Below are 16009 nucleotides of genomic sequence, written 5' to 3'. Positions count from 1 at the left end.
ATAGCCCCGACCTAGCAAAACCAAAAACCCTGTGATATCTGTATTTTCCCCAAAATCAAATATTTCATGAGAGGTTTCACTTTTACCAATTCCGACGAGGCAGTGATAGCGTTTAATCAGTATACTTCAGATCTGTGGTCCTCAAAAAAGTGTTTAAAATGTAATGGAGTATTTTGAAAAGCAATAAACATAATATTTTGGTTATAACATGCTGTTTTTTAAGTTACAGCTGGCTATGTTCTTGTTAGGCCTTGTCCACATATAAAAAACGAAGGCGAATGAAAGTTGAAAGGCTTAGATAAGATAAGATAAGATAAGATAAACTTTATTTGCATTGAATAGGTTTCATTACAAGATGGTATAGTTCAAATGTTTACAGTATGCCATTCAGCTTTATACAAAGCATGCAAATGTCAGAGATTTACAATTATTTGTATAAATAAGAAATTTAAATATCAATGTGACAATTTAAGAATTCATTTAAATTATAATATACTGATGTCAATATCAATTTTTTAATAGTTAATCTTAATTTATATTCGGGTAATTTTTAATAGGTAAAAAATTTAACACACATTCCGTATGCGTTACGTTGAAGCAATGAAGTACGATTTGGTCTATCCAAAGCCAGTGTATGACCATTTCTGATGCAGCGTGTATGAGCCTGTCTAACAGTTTAAAACAAATTTTTATGTTTTTTTACGAACATACATGCTTCCAATATATACATACCAATCAGTGTTAGTATATTCAGCTTACGAAATAGTGGTTTACAAGATTCGTCGTTAGACTTCGCTAGAGTCGCTTGCTTACGTACTTATAATACGATAGAAGGTATATTATAATATACCTTATTATTATATTGATGGTCTGACAGCTCGATAATGCGTGGCCAGTTATACATGCCAGGGTGCGTTAGGTAGAGGCTTAGGTTTGTCTCACCCCCTGATTGAAAATATCAGTTATTTAACGAAATATTTGTAGTGACGATTCAAAAGCGCTTAGTTTAAGCCTAATTAAATAAAGTTTATTTGACATTGACTTTGACTAAGTACGTACGGTGGCCTCTACAGAGTAGGCCAGCCAGTAGGGACTCACGAGCAGGGTAAAAATATTTTTCGCTCACGAGCGAGCAGTGACGCACGCGCGAGCTTAGTTGTCACATACGTCACAGATCCAACCGATATTTTAAAAATGGAGAAACAAATATAGCAAAGCATATTAAAAAGCAAATTTAAAATTTTTAAGCTTCCTAAAGACGCTGAAGCAATCTAATTTAAAGTGATTAATATTATAATCAAATTACCATTCATCATATGAACCTATTTATTTCCTATATAGGTACTAAGTTGGTTTGACTAGATCACGGTCTTCCAACGCATACATTACAATCTGCAACTAATGTAAGTTTGACAACGAAACAATATTGATTTGAACTTACGATGACATACCTATTTATATCACAGAAAAACTGAGCTATTTTTATAAGATGACCTTTGTAGGTAGGTACAGTTTTAGGTAAATAAGTCAACCCTAATGTCGCCAGAAGAGGTACGAGTCACGCGACAGAAAGAGAGGCAACTTTTAGGTGAATAAAAATGTAGGTCAGTAGCGCGGTGCGATCTGAATTACACCTTATTGTATGACCGCATAATTGACTTTGCGGAGTGAGACTGCCATGCTTGTACTATTATATAAGAACTGGACGACCGAGCTTTGCTCGGATTTTTGAGAAGGTACAAAACTAGAACAAAAAAACTAATAGGATATCTGGATTCGAACCGTGGTCTTTCCAGATCACCCAATGTCCCATCTGAGCTATTATAGTCTTGTATTAGTGTCGAAATTTAACTTTCTATTCTAATGTTACTGTAGCAATTTCTCATTAAAACACGGATAAAACTACATTTTTAAAATTGAAACCTAGCTAGATCGATTTATCGCCCCCGAAACCCCCTATATACTAAATTTCATGAAAATAGTTGGAGCCGTTTCCGAGATTCTTTGTTAGTACTCAAAATACTAAAGAGCTAATGCCAAACGTGGCTGACTGTTGACGCCTTGTTAATCAAAATCGATTACAGTAACAATAGATTGGCTTTCCTTTTCCATCTTGCTGTTTCTCCGTTAGAGATGTACTTCCCTCTCACACGCTTTGTTTGTACACAAAAACTCTTTCCCTAGCGTTCCACAGTGTTCTTTTCTGACACTTGGTCTTCTTACGCCATGAAATATGAAGGTACCGACCATCTGGCGCCGTTTTGGCTTCAAGAGACTAAGTAGTTGATACAAAATATTAAATACATTTTCCATTATAAAAAGCAAACAAAAATTGGAATTAGAATCCCTGCAGTAATTCCAGGTTGACATGGGCATCTTTAAAAAAAAGAGAAGACCATGTAAGAGGCCGTCATTTCTCTTCTGGTGATGCAAAAGAGCAACTTACGTAATATAAAAAAAAATGACTTAATAAAACAATGACTATTCTTACTTGCATCCATATTCACTGTATCGTCCTTTTTAATGATTTTCTCTTTGGTATTGGGCGGGTTGTCGTAGTTGAAGCAGGCTGTAAATAAAAAACAATATCAATAAGTCTATACAACTATTTAAATATATAGCCCCTTGTCTAAAATAACGTGTTTTTTGTGATATTTTGTAATAAACAAACGCTTTACGCCTCGACGTGTCATCCAAGATAGGTTTGTTACTATATACATAGTTATAGGTGAGATGTGCTTGAGTCGTGAGGAGGCGAGAGGCGAAAGCGGGTCGCGGCGGAAGGACACCGATTCGAAAAATAACAATAATCGTAACTAGAATTAGATTAATTAATTAGATTGTTTAAAAATACGCAATTATGTTATACTTTTTAGTGCACATTATATCTATTGTTTCGGAATAGTGTTTTAGAAGTCGGTTGTTTTTTTTGTTAAAAATTTTTGTCGGTTCGGCTGCGGAACACTAATAATATTTATTAAATTTTCTAAAAATAGCCATGGTTGTGTCATATGTAGGCGAGGCTAGCGCTATGATAATGTAATTGGGCTGGGTAGGAAATGATACATAGCTAAGTACCATAACATGATATTATACGTTCCGTGATGCTGAACGAAAACAATGAGCCTTTAAGAGCATTAAAACAATATACTTGGTCGTAAACTACTTTTCCATCAACATTCGAACCTATGTTGCAATGTTAATAAGAGGAACAAACCAACATCTTATGCCCACTACTCGGTTAAGTCGAGTTAGTAAGACCTTTATTGAGCGGCTCTATGCTTTTATAAGATGATCCCAGAAAATATATAAAACAAATGTGTTACCAAATTTAAAAATAATTGTTAAGAAACGTTTGTGTGGTAAAGGTTACTATAACATAAGACGATCTGGTCAAGATGCCCGGAGTAGGTTGGATGAGGGCAGCGTACGACCGATCGTCATGGCGATCTCTGGGGAAGGTGCGGCATCCAGCAGTGGACGTCTTCCGGCTGAAATGGGCACTTGGGATACGTATTGAGATATGTTCTGGTCTAAAATGACTTATTGAACGTCAAAATCTAGCACCTGTGGCCTATTTGAAAATCGAAAGGTATGCCGCCTCTGACGTGAAAAGAACGGACGAGAAACACAGCGGACGACTTATTATATTAAATTTCTTTACAATTCAATTTATTCATTAAATAGCCCGAGGGCGAACGTTATAATAAACTGTGGAATCATTTACAATGTCATGCTGTAGTAAAATAAATGACAACTCACATTTTTAACTGCTAAATAGACTACAGCAACAACATGAGACGGTTGCTCGAAAGAAGTGTCAATTCAGGTATAACCGAACAATACAATCCATATCAGTATGGCTAATTATGTAAGTAGTATGTACCTATGTATGCATATTATAAATTCAATACAACATGAAGGACAGCACTTTGAACACGCACGAATCTGCGATCGATACCTATTAGCGTTGTCTACTGTCACTGAATTATATATTATACAGTTGGCTGCAAAAAATAATATCATAGAAAGTTAGATTATTACTGTAGGTACGAAACGCTTTTGATACCTAAATTGTTTTAGTGTTTTTATTGAATTATACGTTACTTTGCGGAAATCGATAATTATACAAATTATTTAAGTTTTCTTTAGTGTTAATTCCGCCAATATTTGTTTTTAAAACAATTCGACACGTGTTTCGCCTCTACACGAGGCATCCTCAGGACGTGTTGTCTCGCCAAAATCTGAAAACTTAAATAATTTGTAGAATTATGGATTTCCGCAAAGTAACGCCTAATTCAATAAATTTTCTTAAATCGGCAGGTATAGCTGAACAGGCGAAATTATACATCAGCGTTCGGAACCGTACGATAATTATCGTACACATACGATAATTTTGTGCCTACGTACGATGTACGATAGCATATTATTATCGTACGCAGATTGTACGATAATTTCTATCGTGATGCAAAATTTGAGAATTTATATTATTTCACTCATGCGTTGATAGTCTAAATCGCAGTAGCATGATTTAATTTTGTCCAATAAAATCTTGGGAAAATACCGGGTAATACAAGTTCTCTATTCCTATTGGTCCTTACGATCCGCTCTACTAAGTTTCACCACTGCCGATACTGTAACTTTATCCAGCGCCTGCTGTACACGCTTTCTTATTGGTTAGTATAGCATCTACGAAAGCGAACAAGAGAATATAAGTTCGATATTTCAATATTTCGATTATGTTCACACTTCATATGTATCGTATATTTTGTGTAGAAAAGTTGGCAGTTATTTCGTTATATTATTATGATTATATGTCTGTATTCGCTCTGACAAACGGAATTATTCAAATTAAGTGAAGAAAGAAGTAATTTTCAAAAAGATAAAATATAGAGTACTTGCATGCATATCAATATTCTAATTTATATGATTTATTTATCTATAATAGACATTATCCTAAAAAATACGATAATTTCGATCCATGTACGATAATTTTACGCCCCTGGTACGATAGTCAGTCCACTTCAAGTTGCTAACGCTGTTATACATCAGTCTCGTGCCAGATTTTAGCGAGACAACACGTCCTGAGGATGCCTCGTGTAGAGGCGAAACACGTGTCGAATTGTTTTAAAAACAAATATTGGCGGAATTAACACTAAAGAAAACTTAAATAATTTGTATGTTATAGTGTTATTAAAGAGATCTTACTCATACTAAGATGGCCGTGCAAAATGCAGATTAGAAAATTTTATTTAATTCACATTAAAACGGAGACCACGGGGTTGCAAAAGCTGTACTGAAAAGCAATGGTTTTGACAAACCTTTGTTTTATGAGAAACAGTGTCGAGACTAGCAAGATATTCACCGTGTGGTAAATGATTGCCTGATCCTGTTCATTTTTGATTGAACCCAAAATTCTGAGGGATGTTGAAATTGCGCTCGTCACTTTCACACATAAGATTGTAAGTCTTATTAGTCCATTAATGTCCGTAGCTACAGCGCCCTTTAAACCGAATTACAATAATGCTTTTACATTGCTGCTTCACGACAGAAACTGTGCCAACAAGCCTACCGCTGGTGAAATTCGAAAACTTATTTGTAAATTTTATTACCTACTAGGGTGATATACTTGTTGGACATTGAAAAAACTCCTGGAGGGAAATTACTCCACGGCTTAAGAAAAAAAAACATAACTGCAAGATTTAAAAGAGAACTCTTACCGTACCCGAATCAAACCAGCTTCATTACAAGAAATAGTACCAATGCAATGAACTTATGAATATCCTTTCATTTTGTAAAGTAGGGTTGTAAGTTTTATTAACAAATTCCGGCGGGGCAACGAACGCTATTATTAAATGCAGGAAAACGTAGTTTTTGAAGCTTATCATAAAGTGAAGCTTCTACTCTAAGGCTGGGATGCACCAGCCAACTTTAGCAATAACAAACATCCTAAAGTACCGGTTAAGTAAAAAATTAGTTGCACCATTTGACAATTTTAGATGACGTCATAATTTTAACTCTTAACCGTAACCGTCTAATCTTCACCGGTTAAGGTTATTGTTAATGTTAAATAGCGACCTGTCAAGTTTCAAATAAATATTCGCTAGTGACTGGATGTTTCACTTTTTAACTATAACTATGCCAAGGAATACGATGGTGCAACACATTCCGCAGTCTATGTTAAAGTCAGCGTTACTGTAAAGGTTAAATTTGCCTCAAACCTTACCTTATTCTAATAAGTTGCAACCCAGCCTAGCTTGTGTATCATGTATTAGAGCATTTACAACGTGGATTGTTGTCCTGTCAAAATTTCATGCATTCTTATCACCCGCATATAGATAATAAAAAAAAGAAAGTGACACAAATCTCACGCATGGATGTTTTGAAAGCTAAGGTACACCAATATTACAAATGCGTAAGGTCATTTCAGCCAGAAGACGTCCACTGCTGGACAAAGATCTCCACGACGATCGGTCCTGCGCTGCCCTCATCCAACGTATTCCTGCGATCTTGACCAGATCGTCGGTCCATCTTGTGTGTGTGCGTTAAGGTAATTAAATATTATTCCTTGTGATTCCTCTGGTGTTGCAAGAGAATGTGGACGGCTGTGATCACCTAACACCAGGAGTTATGCTCGTTTTTCCTCCTCTTCCATTAAAAGAAAAGGATATTTGGCGTTTGCGGAACATTGCTAGACGTTATAAATATTAATAAATAATGATATAGTAGTGGTTGACTGGCTGTATTAAAACCTTTTTAAAGAACTTATTCGTTGGAGTAAGGTTTTATCAACCGAATTTCGTCAGAAGCGGTTTATAACTCACACAACAAACAAAAGATCGATATGACATGCAAGGACGAAACCCCTGTTAGTAAATTAAATATTAACACGCGATATAATAAATTTCATTGTGGCTTAAACTATAACGTACCAGGCTAAGTCAAACTTCATAGCGATTATCAATAGAGTTGTCTCTATCTGAAGTCTAAACAATATGTAATGTTTTTAAAGTGATAACCCTCACTTATAGGATTAATACACAAATAAAATTTGAAAAACAAAATTTTATGAACGATGCGGGATTCGAACCCACGACCTCCGGCGTTCCGTGCCGGTGCTCTAACCATCTCAGCTAACCGTTCGAGTACCGCCTCGTTATAAAATTCTGTTTGCTTTGTTCAACTCTCAGGTTGTGGCTTCATCTACACTCTACAGGATCTACTTTACAGTTGACAACCTGCTCAACCCCAATATTTGCATATTTATTGTCTCTATCTGTCAAAGTTATTACGTTAATCTTATTGTGACAGAATACCTGCTGGCGGCATTGATAATATATTATTTACTAGAAGCGTCTACGTCAGCTATATAGCTACCGATATAGTGCTTTATGCAGGGCCGTGTATTGTTTTTCTAGCAAGGCAACTGAGAATCTAACTAGTCGTAGTTGCGCTTTAGTCCGAAAGAACGAATTAAGTTGTATGAAACGCTGCCTGCTTGGTATATGCAATCTGCAGTCTGCCTACCGTAGGTAGTAAATTAACTTTAACACTAGTGATATATTTATTTAGGTCTATGATCCTAGGGTAGGCACTGCCTTATTGCCTATATGATATGCATGCCTCTGGCTATAAGCATTTCGGTGACGCGAACTCATGAGATTTCACCCATCCAAAAAGTGTCTAACTATTTATAACCGAGTAACTGTCTAAATATATATAATTTACCGACATGGATAACGCGAACCCATGTGATGCTCTCCTACCAAAAAATGCCCATCGCGGCAAAAGTTTTCATTTCAAAAATCAATTTGGGATATAAAAAATGTTTATGTATTGTTATAGTGTCCGCTCTTGTTTCTTTTACAAAGGTATTTAAAAAGTATGTCAGTACATATATAATTCTTATATCATGTTGCTTCGATGGCACGGTGTGCAGCACATAATTATATCTCACGCCTTTAATGTTTCAACATTTCAAATTTTAAATAAATTCTGTACGTACCTAACAATGAAGTTTATTAAGTAATAAAGAAACATATAAAACAATTTATTTCACTAACACTAACTCACAACAATCACTTACAGTATGACTTCACTTTGTCTTGACGTAAAATATTCTGATTCCACCTAATTTGGTCATGGAAACATATGTTGACATATGTTTAGAATCTAGATAGGTAGTGGAAATGACTCATATGATATATGCATTACCTACTTTTATCTAGTCTTTATTCTGTGGCACTAGAAGTAGGTCGGGGACCGAGATTCCTTACATAATTTGGTACATTATGTTTTCTAAGAAGAAATGATATTTTAAGCCATATAGATCTCCTACAGAAGGGCTATATGAAGAAAGTCAACTATTAGGTTAGGAAATTATACATAATAGGTACTCACAATAATAATTCTTAAAGTGCATAAAAATTTAGCTTTGGATAGTAATGTTAAAACAAAAAGACGACAGGATATTTATAAGTTCAGTAACTGAATTTGCTTTTGGAGCTAAAATTAATACTTAAATAAATCTACACGGCTTTAATAATAGTAATAGTCATTTATTTCGGACACTATACATCCATAAGTGTTATATAATAAGTTAGTAACAATTTTTCTTAGACTAAGTTAGTAATGTTAGTGGTAGTGTTAGTAATTGTATGTTAGTTACAATTTTTCTTAAAAATTATGTTAGTAAGGTAAGTTATTTTCACAATAAGTTGCACCTAGCTAGAGGCGCATGCAAAACTATCCAATTCCTCAACAGTGGGGAGTCCCACCTGCATGCCAACGCGCTTAGGACAGTGTTGGGGCTAGCCTGGAGCCTGTTCATTAATGATGCGCATCTTTTTCTAATGATCGCGTAAAAATCATCAACGCGCGCCTCCGCAAACATGCCGGATGCACTACAAAACCTAGGCAGCCCCATCACTACCCTAAACGCGTCAACGCCTTTGCTTTACAACATTGGTAATAAATACGTAAAATATATATATCTGAAAAATTATTATGACTATAAACTTGTAATTAGATGGATAATGACCAAAAACTATGAGGAGACGTAGGCCCTTTATGTATTTTAAAGTAAAAAAAACAGTTTATATAAGAGCGGGATCTTCTGACACCAGATTTGTCACCTAAAAAGAAGGTTTATAATATTTTTGGTACCAATAAAGAAATTTGAATTTGAAATACGATTTACACTTACACTTAGATGAATTTTTTGACCATAAAATCGGAATTAACATCAAAACAGTTGGATTGATGACATAACTAAAATTTATAAAATGTTACCTACTTAACTATACATTGGTATACATTCATATACAAAGTGAAAACTGTATAGAAAAACTAGCCGTGTTCTAGAAACAATACCGAATCAAAAAAGTAGGTACTTTATAGAATTTTTGTCTATTTGTCTGTATGTATATTTGTATATACGACCAATCGGATGTGGGCCGGATATCTAGTATGTAGCTATCTATTTATACCCCCCCGTTAGATGTGACCGCCAGCCATTGTGACCTTTATGATGGCTTGGGTGTCATTCCCCTTTGTGCAATGACGACGGAGACGGCTGGCTGAAGTTACCAAGAGAAGCTTTAGGCAACGAACGCCCAGAGATTCTGTTCTAGATGGGTAACTTTATGAAAGCTTCTCGGCGATTTTGACAACATTCGAATCCTTTGTGTCCAGCGCCTCTGAATGTTGCAAAAATCCATATTAAGCATGGAGCGGAGTGTCGTGGTGTTGTATGTGTCTTGCTCTACCTAGAATCCGGCGCGGCGGTCGGACCGAGTGAGACTGCTCGAGAATATGAAGTGAAACCCCGACTCTGGCAAATCCGGGACCCTCTTGAAATAAAACTTATCTAATGGCTACTGTCATATTGTAGTGGACGCGATAGTAACTATGTAACATAGCGGCGCTGGGCCGCTACACGGCGGCTTATGTGCTAGAGTGCTACTAATTCGGCTGTACGTGGTCGTCATAGCATGATAGCGTGACATCGAAAAGCCCTTAATCACCTCCTACTACAACCTTGGGACTGGGACTCGTCTACTCTTTATACGCTCAAGGGAAGCGCACGCCCGGTGCGTAAAAATCTTACTTTATTTCACACAGATACAATATTCTAAATTAATTTTTTTTTAATAGAGATTACGCTAACTTAATAGAATGGAAGCTTCGTTTCAGTTTGGAAAAAATAAAAATTAATAAATATTTTAATAGAAATATTTTATGGTTCTTTCATTTAAGATTTAACGGGTATAATATTACGCAGTGGCTATTTGTATGGGTACTGGACGAATAAATTATATTTATTCGTACATTTATTCATTTTTTTTTTCAAAGTTGACTTAGCTCAATCGGAAAATGTTTTTTTTTTAATTTTATGATTCCTTTTTTATGTATTAAAAAACTTATCAAACACATTTGTCTGATTTTTTAATTAACTATTCAAATGTATGATCTGTGTTTTATTTACGTGTTTACCCGTTCAGAGGTTGTAAATTTTTTTCGTTATTTTCTTGAAAATTGTGTATTGTAATAAGGTTAGTAGCTCTATAAACATGGACCAAATCTCTATCACTATGATTTATTAAAATTGGTTAGGTTAGGTTACGTTAGAACAGTTAAACCAACGCACAAGCCGAGCGTAGCGGGCCGCGGGAGCAGTCGGCGAGTGCCAGAAACGAATTCTAGGCGTTTCCCTTTCTCCCCGCCATAAAAATGTCCAACCCTTAAAAATGTCATAATTTGTGGTTAGGTTATAATGCTTTTTTCTCTGGAACGGTGCATTACCATGTAATTAGAGTGGTAGCATTATAATAGTGGACTAAAGCTCTATCAATTAAAATATTTATTACCTCATGATTCGTGCTACGGGATACTAAGTTTTAACGCAAATTTCATTCAATGATGTCTTTTTTCTCTCTAATCCGATAATCGGACGACTAATTAAATTCATTCGTCCAGTTGCCGGACGAATAGCAACAGCCTAATAATAAATTGTTTGTCCAGTACCCGTATTAATAATTATAAATTGTTCGTAGGGTAACCGTATTAATAATTATAAATTGTTCTTACAGTACCCGTATTAATAGACTTAGCCAAAATTTTATTGGAGCACTCGTATATTTTGGTATGAAGTAAAAGATGACACTCACCAAAACAAACATCGAAAAGTACAGCAAGTCCTTATAACCAACATAATGAAGGTATTTTATTAATGGTTGAATGATGGGAATAATTGGACGAATAATTACCCAAGCTATTGAACGTTGATATACCAATATGCTTAAAATAAAGCTTACCCGCCATCGAGGCGCTGCTCATTCTTCCTCGTGTGAAATCAATTTTGAAGGATTATCAGTTTACTTATAAAGAAAAATAAAAAATTATATTCCTCGATACTGATCTGTAGATTACAAAATTCTGTACGTCAACTCTACTGACTGCCTGTTTATTTTTATTGTTTATGATGTCAAATTAATCAAAAAGGTTCTCGTATTATATTATTCATTCACGTTGAAACTTGAACCAAGCTTGAGCGTCTTGCACCAGCACATATGAGCCCTGCAATGATTATTATATGACTTGTAATATAATAATTGTGGGGAAACTCTAGCGAGGCTAATAGGGCTTTCATAGCCCAAAAGAGATGCTTAAGAGCTATGACAGGAGCTTTTTACTTAGATTCGTGTGAACCACTGTTTAAAGAATTACGTATTCTTCCATTTCCCTGTATGTATATATACGAAATATGTATCTTTGTCAAACAACATGACCATTTATTTACAAAAGCAAGAGATATTTATCCGAGAAATACAAGAAACGGTGACAGACTGGTGATTGCACACAAATTTCATAATGCATCCTACGGAAAATGTAGCTATGTCATGTGTATAAAAATATTTAATAAACTCCCTCCAAGCTTACGCGTATTACCCGTCTAACGATTTAAAAAGGATCTTTTTACATGGCTTATAGATAAATGTTTATATTCCATAAATGAAATGTTGACACATTAGGTTAAATTAAATTGACTTTAAAATATATATTAATTCTAGTCTTTAAATAATGACATTTAAAATAATAATTATAATTTAAATTAACCTAAGTGCTTAAAATATAGAGTTTGTTTATCAATTATAATAATAACTAGAATTTTGTTAATAATAATTTTGCATGCCAGAAATGGCCGATAACATTGATACATTAAAACTACTTACACCCATTGTTACATGTTTTCTAGCAAAATAAAGAATTTATTTATTTATTTATTTATTTATTATTTATAACCAATTCATATCTTGATAAACGTGGATATTTTACATGCTCTCTGGGTACTCTTAGTGTCTGGGTATACATTTACTAAAACTTTCATGGTAACATTGATATTATTTAAACTGTTATAAAAATCTGTAGTTTTTTTCAGTTTCACTCTACACGAAGCATCTTCAAAGTTCAGAAGCTATTTATCCGCCAATCGCGGAAACCGAATATAATATATATTATATACTCAAGACATAGAGAGAATGTTCATTCTCTGTGGTATTCGGCGGCAGGAATCAGGTAAAACAGCTCTTTGGAACACTCCTCGTGATTAGTGCAGTAGAAATTACAGAATGAAGCGATGTATATATAATATACGCAACGTGAAGTGACCCGTCCATAGAGCACTGGGCCCCCGACAATGGATCGAGCTGATTCTTGGGTGCGCCAGACCAGAGATGACAGCAATACTCCACATGGCTGGACCTGGGCTTTGTACAGCGCTAGAATGTGGGCAAGGTTGAAGTATAATTGCCGTGCTTTATTATTTTCTCTATGTTTCAAAACATTACATCATGGAAAAATGTGTTATTATTACTTGTACTTAAAACTATATTAAAAAAGAGGCTTTATGAAATAAACCGGAGGAGCTACAAATTTTTATATATCGGGGAATAGTAGGTATATTAAAACGAATTACATAGAACGACACATTTGAACTCACTTGGCGTCTGTGGAGTGCCGACTGCGAATAAGGACTACTTTATACGATAGAGCGAGAATATACAGTATACAACTGTACAGTACAAAACAAGGTATTTTAACAAAACCGTTTATTTTTCCGAAACAACCCGATTTTGCTTTCGTTTTTGGTTTCGGTTTTCGTGTACATTCTGGCTACCGCGTTAGTATTGAACGATCATTATTTTTATAGTACCTACCTCATTAGGAGATTATTATAAACGAATCGAAGATGAGAAAATTAAAATCTACTCTTATATTGCCCTTATACGTGTCTGATTTTTATGTTATTCAAGTACCTACTATGTAATCTTAGGCTCTATTCTTATGTAATGATGGGCGCAGCGTGAACATCACATCGGGGTCATATCATAGGTAATTAGTATTATGCCTATCTAAGATCGTTTTGGATTGTATTACGACACTGTTATGGGTTGATTGACATTATTTTGGATTAATTGGACCAATTAATTGCCATAAAAAGAAAATTACCTATAGTATTTCAAGTGAAAGAAGTCGCGGCAACGAACCACCGTTCGCAAACGATATAATTATCTTGGTTGGAATGTTAAAATAAATTTTGGCGCGGCAAAAAAAATATAATTTTTATGGGTACCTACCAATTTTTACTTAATAACAATTAATTACTTTCAAAGGTACTCTATATACGTACCTACTAAGTATATTAAATATGCTAGGTATTCAAAAATACATAGTGTTTAAAATAAAAACATTGTGTGTACAAAGTACACATGTCAAAAGTGAATCTTCTTTGGAAAACTAATTTTAAATGTCGTTTATATTAATTATCCTTATCCGTTTTCTACGCATGTTCTACTTACTCAGGGTCATGCGCTAAACCTGCACGATACAATGTTACTAGGGTCTACTTTTTCGCGTCCGCTTGCTAAACCTGCACGATACAACGCTAGGAGTGAAGATGTTCTACTTACTCGCATCCGCACGCTAAACCTGCACGATTCAAAGCTAGTGGGGAAGATGTTCTACGTTTTCGCGGCCGCGCGCTGAACCCTCGAGAACCTCGGATAAGATATCCATATTGTTGAAATCATAATTTTACGCGGTGGCCATCCTGGATTTTAAAAAAAAATCCCAAATTCGTTCTCTGCACCCTCGAGAACCTCGGATACGATATCCATATTATTGTTGAAATCATAAATTTGCGCAGCGGCCATCTTGGTACTGTCATATCGTTGAGTAGAGATCCCGCGCGGCGCGCGGCACGAACGTCGATTGAAACCTTCTCTTCAAAAGCCTGTACCTAGTCGTAATGCAGATATTATAATTTTTTTATTTATTTATTAAGGTTATTTTTCTGGATCCGGTATTGTTTGCAGAATGCACAGAGAGTATTCTATAAAAAATATTTAATGTAGTTTTGAATTTGTTATTTTTTTATGTAGATAAAGCATAGATAAACACTGCAATGAAAAGCCAGTGAAACTACTTGCACTGTATTCTTCAATAGCTTCACTGGCCACTGACTATAGTAAGTGAGGGCATCAATAGTAAATTTTGTGGCCTACAGACTTGCATCCCGTGCCACTAAATAATTACAAAAAAGAATATTTTGGCAAGTAATCAATGTCAATTCATGTAAATTGATATGTCAAATCAAATGTCATATCGTTGTTTCGTAAATGATATTTATTATTTAGTACCAAAATTATTAAACTAATACAAAATTTGTTTATATAAATATTTAAAAATAATAAACACGCCTCAAAGCTGACTAAAATAGTTTAAGTTACCTACCAATACATAAAACATGTATAAGTAAGGTTAGTTATCTAATTTGTAGGCATCATAGTAGTCATAAAAAGTAAGAACCAATAATCAATGGCACCAGGACGAAAAACCGCTGTCCGAGGAAAGCGATCAAATAATCATGTCCCAAGGAATTATGCTGAAAGATTACAAGATTTAAGTATACAGTCATCGGATGATACAGACTCCAGTAGTAATAGCACAGATGATGAAGGCATTGAAGCGGAATTTACAGTTAGCATGTGGGATTTGAATCATTGTGATCCCAAAAAATGTTCCGGGCGTAAACTATTGCGTCACAATCTCATAAATAATCTTAAACTAGGACAGAAATTTCAAGGGCTTGTTTTATCTCCTGTTGGCAGTCAATGTGTAAGCCCTAATGATAAAGACATTATTGAGAAATTTGGCATAGCAGTTATAGATTGCTCTTGGGCAAAAATTGATGAAACTCCATTTAGTCGGATGAAATCTCCAAATCCTAGGCTGTTACCATTTTTAGTAGCAGCAAATCCTATAAATTATGGGAAGCCATATCAACTAAGTTGTGTTGAGGCATTAGCGGCCGCAATGTTTATATCAGGACACAAGAAAGAAGCTAAATTTTACTTGTCTAAGTTTTCATGGGGTCATTCTTTTTTAGAACTAAATTCAGATGCATTAGACTTGTATTCAAATTGTACAGATAGTAAAAGTGTACTGGAGGCACAGAATACATATTTAGAAAACGTCAAAAATGAGAAGGATACTAGATCTATGTGGCCACCAAGTGAATCTGATTCCCAAACCGACAGTGAAGACAATAAATTATGACATTTATAAAAAACAACCAATGTGAACAACCCATGTTTGTATGTTTACTTCTAAATATTGTACAGTTCTGTATGAAATGTAAATGAATGTCAATGCCTATAATAAACTTTTATTTACTTTTGTTCAAAAGTTTGTTGTTCAAATGTAAATTGCACAATTCCAGATTCCTGCAGCCGAATTCCACTTTCGCACGACACGCCACAAGTTAGGATATCATCCTCACTATCTGGATGTGTGGCGGTCCTCCACAGTGTGGTTTTCAAGGAGCTTTCTTCCACGTACTACAAAGCTGTGGAATGAGCTTCCTTGTGCGGTGTTTCCGGGACGATACGACATGGGTACCTTCAAAAAAAGCGTGTACCCCTTCCTTAAAGGCCGGCAACGCTCCTGT

General features: G+C 35.1%; 2 protein-coding genes across 4 annotated transcripts in view; one reads left to right on the top strand and one right to left on the bottom strand.

The window, feature by feature from the left end:
• LOC126977069 (calcyphosin-like protein) overlaps window positions 1–16009 on the bottom strand; it is a 78420-nt gene that overhangs the window by 24228 nt on the left and 38183 nt on the right. The window contains exons 1-2 of one of the 3 annotated variants that reach the window (XM_050825760.1): window positions 11316–11463; window positions 2492–2569 (exon numbers count right to left, since the gene is read on the bottom strand). In XM_050825760.1, the coding sequence (XP_050681717.1) occupies window positions 2492–2569; window positions 11316–11337 (100 nt within the window). In that variant the 5' untranslated portion in view covers window positions 11338–11463. Of the gene's footprint in view, window positions 1–2491; window positions 2570–8005; window positions 8134–11315; window positions 11464–16009 lie in introns of those variants that run through there. The other 2 variants (XM_050825762.1, XM_050825759.1) reach the window with 2 other exon arrangements.
• Window positions 14653–15724, top strand: LOC126977070 (18S rRNA aminocarboxypropyltransferase). The gene has a single exon (XM_050825764.1). The coding sequence runs from the start codon at window positions 14878–14880 to the stop codon at window positions 15616–15618; it is 741 nt and encodes a 246-aa protein (XP_050681721.1). The 5' UTR covers window positions 14653–14877; the 3' UTR covers window positions 15619–15724.

This window comes from Leptidea sinapis, chromosome 43 (genome assembly GCF_905404315.1).
Source record: "Leptidea sinapis chromosome 43, ilLepSina1.1, whole genome shotgun sequence".
Taxonomy (NCBI): Eukaryota; Metazoa; Arthropoda; class Insecta; order Lepidoptera; family Pieridae; genus Leptidea; species Leptidea sinapis.
This window is presented reverse-complemented; position numbering and strand designations above follow the sequence as displayed.